This window comes from Ptychodera flava, chromosome 13 (assembly GCF_041260155.1).
Source record: "Ptychodera flava strain L36383 chromosome 13, AS_Pfla_20210202, whole genome shotgun sequence".
NCBI classification, from domain to species: domain Eukaryota; kingdom Metazoa; phylum Hemichordata; class Enteropneusta; family Ptychoderidae; genus Ptychodera; species Ptychodera flava.
The window spans coordinates 32,604,162-32,616,649 of NC_091940.1; the positions used below are offsets into that span (position 1 = coordinate 32,604,162).

At 37.7% G+C, this 12,488-nt stretch overlaps 1 protein-coding gene across 2 annotated transcripts in view; it reads right to left on the bottom strand.

Moving 5' to 3' along the window:
* LOC139148194 (RNA cytosine-C(5)-methyltransferase NSUN2-like) overlaps window positions 1–12,488 on the bottom strand; it is a 66,067-nt gene that overhangs the window by 9,532 nt on the left and 44,047 nt on the right. For both annotated transcript variants that reach the window (XM_070719506.1, XM_070719505.1), the window contains exons 17-18: window positions 2,888–2,965; window positions 2,213–2,351 (exon numbers count right to left, since the gene is read on the bottom strand). In XM_070719506.1, the coding sequence (XP_070575607.1) occupies window positions 2,213–2,351; window positions 2,888–2,965 (217 nt within the window). The remainder of the gene's footprint in view (window positions 1–2,212; window positions 2,352–2,887; window positions 2,966–12,488) is intronic.

Consider the following 12,488-nt stretch of genomic DNA (forward strand, 5'->3'; position numbering starts at 1 on the left):
AAATTATGAAATGTAAATCAGAGCTGTTGAAAATTATTTAATTTTCAGGGTGTTGCCAAATCATGTGTGTATATAAGTATGTCTGGTTCTGAGACGAGCTGTATTGGCATACCGAAGGAATTTGTTGATAACTAAAAATTTAATTAAAAGAATGGTTGCCATGGAAACACTTGGTATAGGTTATTTTCAATAAAGTAGATATTCCTTCATCAAAATTTTGCTATGAACTTCATGAACATTTCAAAAATTTCCTAAATTTTCGTAGCCGGTGGTTAACCAACAAAAGTACATTCATGCAGGCTCTCGATCTCAGGGCCAGTGGCGACTCATTCAAAGCGAGAAATTTGCATAAATGGGTTTTTCTGTCACTCTTTTATCATTTAGAGTAGTTTTGTTGCTGAATGTTCGTTGGTGCTCATAACAAAGGTTTTCTAGAGATAAAAACCCAGAAAAGATGGTTTGACACTATAAAATACTTGCTCAGACATTGCGTATACATTTGTACATGGTAACTTTTCATATTTCATCATCCGATGTGAATGTCATTTTTTGTACAAAAGTGACATTTTTGGTCAAAATTACAGTGATCTGGGAAGTAAGTTTACCATATTTATATTTGAAACTTGTTGAAAAATTGTTTTTCTTTGCTGATATGCTTAGGTTGTACTTTTTAAACATCAATGCTCTTGGGTAGACTACCAAACATAGCTAATTTTCATATTTTACCCTGTTTTGGTGGCCCGCAAAGGCACAATTTTGCAGTAAAGTCAAACTTAACACTGCATTTCTGACTATCTGATTACCTTTCCTGCATGAACTTTCCCTTTTTTTAATTACACTTCAGTAGCACTGCATATAGATTAAGAATGCTTTGTAAGTTCACCAATTATTTTGCATCAGAATGACTGTAAATCTGCCAAAATTTGTATTTTTCAGTCATTTTATAAATTTTCCGCGATGCAGAATTGGACAAACTGCCATATTTGGATATGTTTACATCAAAAAGTAAATTTCCTTTGGTCAAAGATTAAATTATTTTGTAAAAAGAATTTACTTTTAAATACTTTTAGCATCACATTTGTTACAGAGTCATGTATTTCAGGGAAAACAAGCCTATTAAAATCTATGATTTCATCAATTTTAACTTTTTTCCAATCTATGACCTTCGGCCGCGAGGTTTTACATACACAAAAATCTTCATAACTTTTGAATGACTGAACCGATTTTGACCAGATAAAAAGTATTTTTCATCATTTCCAAAGCACTCTTTGGAAAATGCATCAAAAAAGCAATTTAGTGATTTTAAAATTTTCACTTGGAATACCTACATCAAATGTGGTACTTCATAAAGGAGGGTCTGCCTCTAGAGGGCGGGCATCATGAACACTCCTGTGTTTGTTGGTTAATTCCTCCACGTAAACTTCTGATTGTACTGTAAACATTGAACATGGCCGACGTCCGATTTTCCTGTCTAAAACTTTCACTCATTTTCGTTCATATGACTCTGAAACTCCAGGAAACGATTGGGAAGAAAGAGTTATCTTGAAATATTGAGGTACTCGCCGATATTTTGCAAAATTTAATGAGAAAAAATGCAAGGAAAATGCCGACAGGTTTACACAATGACCGTTTTCAGACTCGGAGGCATATGATCATCTGCAGATTATGCAACAGGCCCATATCACGTGAGGCCATGAGGGGATATCCACGCAACTCAGTACCAAACACTAGCGCACACAGAGTGAGCAAACACAAAGTGAGTACCCCTAACGTCAGCTCAGTAGTCTGTAATAGATCGTAGTCAACTAAGAACCTTGGTGAAAGGCTTAACACTGTGGCTATGCCGCTAAGTCCCTTTTGATTTTTGTCACAGCTCAAAATCATTCTCCCACACCTCAACCTGAACCATGAACACCCCCACCAGTTTATGATATGACCCATCACAATGGCATGACGTCAACGGATCTTGACAGACGGAAGTATTGACAGACGGAAGTTCTTGACAGCAGCATACTGGTTTTCAACTCTAATACCTTCTCTGTCTATAAATAGACACGAGAAGGTAATAATGCTAATAATATTACTTTATAGTAACTGCTAATATAAGAGACAAGCTGTATTTTTCAGACTGTATCAGTATAATTCTTCTCTGAGAAATACATACATAATTATCTGAGCGATGTTTCTTTGGTCTTTCATTTTATTTACTTACCATGGCTATTGATTTGTTTCCTGGAGTCCGGTGACATCTTGTGCACAAACGGATTTTCCTCCGTCAGCAGAGTGATAACGTCTTGCTTCGTAAGGTAAACTTTGCGATTATTAATGTACGACTGTAATGAAGCTGAACCCTGGCAGAAAGAAGCATCATAAAGTTTACGATTAACAATTCTCCGTTCAAAGTCTAAGGAATCTCATCTTCTAAGATGCTTCTATACCCAGCGATGGTAACTGGTGGAAGAATTGCTGTAGTTTCAAGTGTTTGTGAAAATCCATGAAAGGCAACCGATATGAGCTGCATTCTAAATTTGTATTCTGCACGAAGTATTTGCTTGTAGTTTGAGATACTTTTGAAATTTTACTCCTAATGTGACGAAACAAGAATCATTCAGAGAGAGGACAATGATAAGAATAGTCATTTACTACTTATTATGGTGGAATCATAATTCAACCCATGATGGCACTGTCACCTTTAGCTGTTCCTCACTTCAACAATTTTAGATCAAAACGGAAACTCTGGACACACTATTTGAGTCGACCATTATTACCAGAAACAACTTCAGATGTGCTCTAAAGTCGGGTGCTTTCAGGAGATAAAATTTTACAAATTTCAAGGAATTCTCTCCAAAATGAAAAGTCCCAAAGGCAAAATAAATGATAGCAATACCTCTTGTGTCAGTCTATAGCCGCAGGACACCTCGGTGGAATCACTCCTGCACCAAACACGTATGCCACTGTTGATTATCTGTTCCACAGAGAAAGTGGACAATACAGATTAAAGTTGTGTCATGATAATTTTGCATTACAGTGGAATTTGATTGAGTGTCCGTTTTGCCTTGCAGAGCTCGACAAGTCTACATGTTGCTTATCATTAGAAAAGTAAACATTTGCAACAAATTGAGTATTTGGTGTTAGATTACAGCGCACGCGGCGAACGTTTCCCAGACACTGTCTCGTCTACAATAATGACAGTCGTTTCAGCATGCCACTCATGCACAACAAGCTTGACACCGCACTATAGCTATAGCACATCATCATTTAGGAGTGTTTAGCATTTTCTGGTTGACAATATTAAGTGTTGTATCGTGTGAAACTTGTTGATAGAGTAGACAGCACTCGCAATGCTACAAACTGCATGCTGAAGGAACTGTTGTTGTGATTGCTGACATCGAGAGGAGAAGAAAGTTTTTTTTTTAAAGAATTTACTTGTTTCTTCATAAAGTTCCCAATTTAAAGTAAACACCTAAAAGACATGGGGCCCGGGGGCACCGACGTCCTTTGTATCTCCTTGCTGTTTATTATTTGCCATAAATGTGAAATTTGGCAAAAAGTCAAATTGTTTGGACATAAATGAAAGTTATTTGAACTGGTTGGTTACTGCTCCAGCATAAGTTCAAGTGTGGATTCTAAGTATCAACAACCCTGATATGAAAGTGAATTAAGAATTAGAGATGGGACTCAATAGGATCAACAATATCTAAAACAGGAAACGGTGAACTTATATAATACAGAAGAGGAGAAAATTTAGCCAATGGCTAATCTAAACCAAATTACTTAAACTGGACTGTTGGCATTGATTACACATGTATTTATTGTCCATCATACAGAAAATAAATTTGGGCCATTGACTAAAAAACATTTGCTTGTTACACTCACCACACTTGTACTTAGTATTTGGAGTGTACACCTATCTACAATACAATGATAAAAAGTTTGGACTATGTAGGTCAACAGTGCATCTTTAATGTGTGAGACTAAACAAGCTTACCCCTCAAGTATGTATAGGCCAAAGACAATATTTAATTTTGAATTATGTAGTGCAGGGAAGGACATACAATATGGTGAAAAGCAAATTAAATATAACAAGTCATCGTTGATGACACAGTCCCCACTTGTTAATGGGTACTTTGATTACAGGTCCTCAGAGAGGATAGAGTCCTCTTCATTAGGTCTGTGATAAAAATACTTTTGAATAAATTTGCTTGATACATGTCTGGGCTGTAGTTCAGGACATGAAAAAAATCGTAATAAAATGGCCACATGGCGGCCTTATTGGATCGTATCACAGAACAAATCTATGTGCATATGTAACACAGACATCCAGCTCTATGGGTTTGCTCAGAATTAGATATACGAATAATTAATGAGGTACAGTATGAAGCATCATAAGGTCTCCCATCATACCATATATGAAGGGTGTACCACTTGTGGTTACTGAGCTATGGACAAATATGTATATTTGAGGTTAAAGGACATCAAGGTCATGTGACATTTTGTCAAAATAATTGTATTGCTAAGTTATCGCTATATACCAAAAATCAGACCTCTAGCTCTATTGGCTCGCTCAAAATTAGATATGCGCATAATTGATGAGGTACAATATGTGGCGTCATAAGGTTTCCCATCATACCATATATGAAGGGTGTAGCACTTGTGATTACTGAGTTATGGACAAATATGTATATTTGAGGTCAAAGGTCACTGAGGCCACATGACATTTTGTCAAAATAATTGTATTGCTAAGGTATCCCCATATACCAAAAATCAGACCTCTAGCTCTATTGGCTCGCTCAAAATTAGATATGCGCATAATTGATGAGGTACAATATGTAGCGTCATAAGCTGTCCCATCATACCATATATGAAGGGTGTAGCACTTGTGGTTACTGAGTTATGGACAAATATGTATATTTGAGGTCAAAGGTCACCAAGGTCACATGACATTTTGTCAAAAAAACTGTATTGCTAAGTTATCCCTATATACCAAAAATCAGACCTCTAGCTCTATTGACTCGCTCAAAATTAGATATGCACATAATTAATGAGGTACAATATGTGGCGTCATAAAGTGTCCCATCATACCATACATGAAGGGTGTAGCACTTGTGGTTACTGAGTTATGGACATATATGTATGTTTGAGGTCAAAGGTCACCAAGGTCACGTGACATTTTGTCAAAAAAAATGTATTGCTAAGTTATCCCTATATACCAAAAATCAGACCTCTAGCTCTATTGGCTTGCTCAAAATTAGATATGCACATAATTAATGAGGTACAATATGTGGCGTCATAAGCTGTCCCATCATACCATATATGAAGGGTGTAGCACTTGTGGTTACTGAGTTATGGACATATATGTATATTTGAGGTCAAAGGTCACCAAGGTCACGTGACATTTTGTCAAAATATCTGAGATATCTTCGTGAACGGATGGACTCACGGATGGACTCATGGACGGACATGACCCAATCTATAAGCCCCCTGGACTTCATCCGTGGGGACTAAAAACTGTGTCACTGCATCCTTTTTGCAATATGAATACGATGAGAAACTAAATTATTATTTTTCTTGGCCTCATACATGGGAGTCTATGGACTGCCTTATACATGGGAGTCTATGGACTGCCTTATACATGGGAGTCTATGGAGGTGAAAACTAAAAAGTCCTCTAACACGGCCAAATTTGATCGCATTGTGAAACAAATTGACGTGCATCTGTATGGGGTACGGTACTATCCTTGTGGAAAGTTTGAAAGAAATTGACCTGGGCATGTCTTAGATATCTGCATGAACGGACGGACGGACGCACGCACGCACGGACGGACGCACGCACGGACATGACCAAACCTATAAGTCCCCCCGGACGGTGTCCGTGGGGACTAAAAACTGAATATACAATTATATGTGTGAGACTAAATAAGCTTACCCTCAAGTATGTATAGGCCAAAGACAATATTTAATTTTGAATTATGTAGTGCAGGGAAGGACATACAATATGGTGAAAAGCAAATTAAATATAAAAATAGTGACAATGTCACTGGTCGCTCCCATATAGTTATCAAAACAAGCTAAAATCAAGCTAAAAGATTTTTTTATCACAAATAGAAACAATTCCCCCAATAAAATAAAATTATACAAATTTCACCAGAATTTGATCAAATCTTACTGACGTCACCCGTAAAAACCTCTACACTAAGTTTCAACTCAATCGGACGTGTGGTTTCAGAGTTAAAAAAAATTTTTGATCAAAAATGAAAAAAATAGCCAAAAAATGCAAATATGCAAATTTCACCACGATTTGCCCAGATTTGAGAAAGGTCACTCCTATGCACTTCCATACCAAGTTTCAAATCAATCAGACTTGTGGTTTCATAGAAGAAGATTTTTTGACCAAAAATGGGAGAAAATTACAAAAAAATTCATGAAAAATAGCAAGTCCAAGATACTGACCCAAGATGTGCACAATCATTTCAGGTCAGCCCAAAGTACTTACATGCTAATTTTTCATCTAATCTGCTCAGTGGCTATTGAGATTTTCAATAAAATGTAAACTTGTAAACATATATACATATGGCTATGGGAGCTAACAAACGACCCAATGGTCGACAGAGCTCTGCTGTGTTATGAAGAGAGCAACGTTTTGTGACATATGTATTGATGAAGAAGGTTGAGATCTTTGATAGCTCATTTCAGGATGGCCTGACCTAAAATGGCAAAATTAGCTGCAAAAATACAAAATTGATGATTTCATCATAATTATGTATAAAATGTATACCAAATATCAAAGCTATCACATGAGTAACTTTTGAGAAACAAATATTTTGACCAAAAACGGCAAAAACTGACCCAAAAATACAAAAATTGAAGATTTCATCAAATTTCACTATATCACACTAAGAGAACCCCCAGGAACCTGTATACCAAATATCAAAGGCATCAGACAAGTAGTTTTTGAGAAACACATTTTTTGACCAAAAATGGCAAAAATTGCACCAAAATACAAAATTGCAGATTTCATCATATATTCTGTATATCATATTTAGTTTATCTGTAGGAACCTGTATACCAAATATCAAAGCTGTCAGACGAGCGGTTTTGATGAAATAAATTTTTGACCAAAATGACAAAAAAATTCCTTAAAAATACAGATTTGCTTATTTCATCACAATTTGAACAAATCCAAGTTGGGCTATCCCTAGGGACCTGTATACCAAATATCAACGCTGTCAGACGAGCGGTTTTGATGAAATAAATTTTTGACCAAAAATGACAAAAAATTCCTTAAAAATACAGATTGGCTTATTTCATTACAATTTGAACAAATCCAAGTTGGGCTATCCCTAGGGACCTGTATACCAAATATCAAAGCTGTCAGACGAGCGGTTTTGATGAAATAAATTTTTGACCAAAAATGACAAAAAAATTCCTTAAAAATACAGATTTGCATATTTCATCACAATTTGAACAAATCCAAGTTGGGCTATCCCTAGGGACCTGTATACCAAATATCAAAGCTGTCTGACCAGCGTTTATGAAGAAGGAGATTTTTTACCAAAAACGCCTTTTTTGGCACTAATTTGCATATTTTTGGCAATGACAACTTCATTTGAACAAAATCTCATCTACAGCCCATCATCCATGTACACACCAAATATCAAGATGAAATGTGCAGCGGTTTTGGAGTTTTTGATGTTGACGGACAGACATACAGACATACAGACATACAGACATACAGACATACATACATACAGACATTTTCCTAGCCTATAAGAATAGCTTCCATTGCCATATATACATATGGCTATGGGAGCTAAAAACTGAATATACAATTATATGGAAATGTTGTTTTACAGTCATGAGTATCTGGTGTGTGCCGAGAGACAAATATTAAAATTGGACAGTATCATCCTGACCACAGTTTGTCTGACTGGTTGTTTCCTTCTGATTTTCTGACACGGTGATAGGTACAAAATATTATGCTATTCACGATAGTTATACAACATAGCTTGCATTTTGTTCACAGTAGAACTGAGTTTTACATGTAAGATAACTTTCTCGTAAACTGTAAATTCTGGCTTCTGGCAGCTCAAACGTCGCAATACTACATTTTTTGATATGATATGGAGTGACTTCCACACATATGCAATATGCAGTGACAGTTGATATATTCATAGTAAGAGTCTACTACATTCAAGCATAGTGATGTTGACAACTACATGCATGCCAGTGCACGATTTCAAAGTAGCAAGGATGAAATTCTAATGGTCTTTTAGTGGAAATATAGGTATTAAACGACAGTGAAACAAACAACATTAGTTATCGTGACCTTGCTGAAGTGCAATCTCGGATCATGTATGATCTGATGATCATGCCAAATTTATACCATGTCGGATTATGCTGTGATTCTGAAGTGCGCGTACTTCCTAAGTAAATCGGTCAACATCCCTGCGTACGATGCTGCGTGTTCCGCTACAGCTAATCGCCCCGCTCACCCTACGTACGGGTCTTTGCAGGACTGTGGTGAGCGGGGCGATTCGCTGTAGCGGAACACACAGCATCGTAGGAAGGGCTAGGTCAACATAAGCATGCACACACTCAGACTGTCTTTAGCGATCGGAGTCAACAATGATGTCAAAATCAATGCAGAACTGTCGAAATTACCCAAAACAAGTCATCGTTGATGACACAGTCCCCACTTGTTAATGGGTATTTTGATTACAGGTCCTCAAAGAGGATAGAGTCCTCTTCATTAGGTCTGTGATAAAAATACTTTTGAATGAATTCGCTTGATACATGTCTGAGTTATGGTTCAGGACATGAAAAAAATCGTAACAAAATGGTCGCACAGTGGCCATATTGGATCGCATCACAAAACAAATTGATGTGCATAGCTATGACATCGGTCGATGTCCTTGTACCAACTTTGAATAAAATTGGTCGAAACATGCGGATATGCCTGAGAAATGGCTCTGTACATGAAAAAATTGTAATCAAATGGCCGCCTGGCAGCCATATCGGATCGTATCACAAAACAGATTTACGTGCATATGTATGACATAGGTCAATGTCCTTGTACCAACTTTGAATAAAATCGGTTGAGATATGCCTGAGTTATGGCTCCAGTGTTCTCCCCAGAGCTATTAAAGAGTGGTAGCCGCCACTCTATAATTTTTGGTAAACAATAGAAACTCATTACCATAACAATTACATTTATTGTTATGCAAATTAGCCGCCACTCTATCAGAAAATCCTGGGGAGATCACTGGGCTCTGTACATGAAAAAATCGTAATAAAATGGCCGCACAGCGGCCATTTTGGATCGTATCACAAAACAAATTGCCGTGCACAGCTATGACATTTGTCAATAAGCTTGTACCAACTTTGAATAAAATCGGTTGAAACGTGCCTGAGTTATGGCTCTGTACATGAAAAAATTGTAATAAAATGGCCGCCTGGCGGCCATATTGGATTGTATCACAAAACAAATTGACGTGCATATCTATGACATTGGTCTATGTCCTTGTACCAACTCTGAATAAAATCGGTTGAAACGTGCCTGAGTTATGGCTCTGTACATGAAAAAATCGTAATAAAATGGCCGCCTGGCGGCCATATTGGATCGTATCACAAAACAAATTGATGTGCATATCTATGACATTGGTCAATGTCCTTGTACCAACTCTGAATAAAATCGGTCGAAACATGCCTGAGTTATGGCTCTGTACATGAAAAAATCGTAATAAAATGGCCGCCTGGCGGCCATATTGGATCGTATCACAAAACAAATTGACGTGCATCTGTATGACATTGGTCAATGTCCTTGTACCAACTTTGAATAAAATCGGTTGGAACATGCCTGAGTTATGGCTCTGTACATGAAAAAATCGTAATAAAATGGCCGCCTGGCGGCCATATTGGATCGTATCACAAAACAAATTGACGTGCATCTGTATGACATATGAAGTAATCCTTGTATCAAGTTTGAATGAAATCGCTCCAGGCATCTCAGAGATATCTGCGTGAACGGACGGACGGACGCACGGACGGACGGACGGACGGACGCACGCACGGACGCACGCACGGACATGACCAAACCTATAAGTCCCCCCGGACGGTGTCCGTGGGGACTAATAAGCAACAGAAAACTAAAAGTTATCGCTATGTCGAAAGGACAGTACATCAACATAAAACGACGCTAGTTTGTTATGACATGGAGGTAGAAGGACAGAGCGTTCCCTCGCTCTCACCCAGCTATTAGTACGGGCCGCCGTTGGGATTGCCTCGCTGAAGCAATGGTACTGGGGTCCAGTGGGGAGTACCGAGTACGGAGGCCACCATTCTTCAGTCTATCGAAGGAGCGTTTCGTGCCAAAAAATACATGACAGCAACAAAAGTACCATCACTGTGAACTTCATATTTACAAAACAGAATCAAATACACGCTAAAAACCCCCAAAAACGTCAAGATTCGCACCAGACGCGAGAAACAAGATGGCGTCGGTTTGATTTTTCAAAAACAATGCTAACTTGTTATATGCGCATGCGCATATTAAGGGGAGACCCATTTGATTTGGGGGGGGGTATGCAGGAATTTTTTTTTTTGTCAGAGAGACAGCATTTTTTTATTTCTACTGTCAGACCTGCATCAATTTTTTTTTCAAATGGAGTAGCAGTGAATTTTCAAATTTCAGCCACTGTTTCATATATCACAGGATGGTTTTATGTATTCATTTTACATTCCAACAAATGAAAAGAAAATGGAAAGTCTAGAATATATACAACTTTCAATTGTAGAACACTTTTTTGGCAAATCAACTGTGATCAGTACTATACCTGCTTTTCTTTAAAATAGTCAATTCCTTTTAAGTTCTCAGGGGGGGGGATGTTATCTTTTGTGGTCAGAGAAACAAGGCTCACACATTGTATTTCTTTATATTTGTTGTTCCTCAATTTTTCATTGTCAACTTGTAATCTTTCTAACATATTTATATTGAGAGAATAATGTATTGGTTTTAACACTAGTTTATTGACTCCTGTCTTGTGTTTTAAATTTTCACAATTTACAGAAGTCAAATAGTCCCATCTAGATATTGCCTATACCATTGAGATATTGCAACGGAAATCCTGAAATATGATTTCTTGGGTCAGAAAAGGGAAGGGAAACATCGAGTGCACTGAGGTGTAAAGTAGTGAATGCTTATATCGTGAGCGCTGAAAAAAAAACAAACATAAGAATTGCTTGTGGTAAAAACATTTGCGCTGCCTATGGCAGCATGCCAGCAAAGAATACATGAGGATGAAGTTTCCAAAATTTTGCTCATTTCAACTGCATTGTGACAATTCCTTTTTTATTTCTGTCTGTTATGAGAATTTTTTTTTCTAAAGCCATTAACAGGCTTAATTTTTTTCTTTTATTTGACCTGGTGACATTTTTTTTCTCAAAATCCTCCATACCCCCCCCCCCCCCCCCGGAAATCATGTGGTTTTCCCCTAAGTGAGCCCCTGACCTATACGGGCCAGTGGATTGCTTCCTCAGTAGAGCTGATATGCCTGCCGGTACCGGTGTTTATCGCCTACGGAGGCCATCATTCTTCAGTTGATCAAAGGCGCCTTTCGTACCAAAAAATACACGACAGCCGCAAAAGTGCATCACTGTCAACCTCATAACTATAGAACATATTGAAACACACAGTGAAACGTTCACGACGTAAAAAATGTACCAACACCAAGAAACAAGATGGCGTCCGATTCGATTCTTCAACTCAGAATTGTCCTAGAATTGTGCGCATGCGCAGACGGTAGCTTAACGAAAGCGAGGCAAAATCAAGTAAATATAAATAAAAATGGATAAAATATTGTTTAAATAATATAAGGCATGTATCACCAAATTTTGAACATTTCTGACGGCATTGCAACTATACGAACACCCATGCCAAATATCACAATAATCAAATCAGTGGTTTTGAGGAAAAATTGAAAATAGTGGTTTTCACAAAAAAGCTAAAAAAGTGACTTTAAAATGATTCAATCAAAAAAGAAAAAGACCGTTTGAGATACATGCCAAAGTGACCACCAGACCAAATTTCAGAAAAAGTTACTGAAGCGTTTCTGAGATACCTGCGTCCACAGCATACGGCCCACTGTATGCAACAACAGAGGCCGCGTCATCACATTAGTACTTTGTGCCCACAGGGCACAAAGGAATAAAAACTGATGATGTGCATGTAGTGCAGTGTTATGCTTGTTGTCAGTGACATGCTGAAACGACTGCAGTGATCGTGACGAGACAGTGTATGGGAAACGTTTGCCGCGCGCTGTAATCTAACACCAACCAAAGACGAAGACTCAATTTGTTGCAAATGTTTACTTTTCTAATGATAAGCAACATGTAGACTCGTCGAGCTCTGCAAGGCAAACCGGACACTCAATCAAATTCCACTGTAGCAAGGAAAACACATTAATTCAAAAAGAAACATGGGGCCCGGGGGCA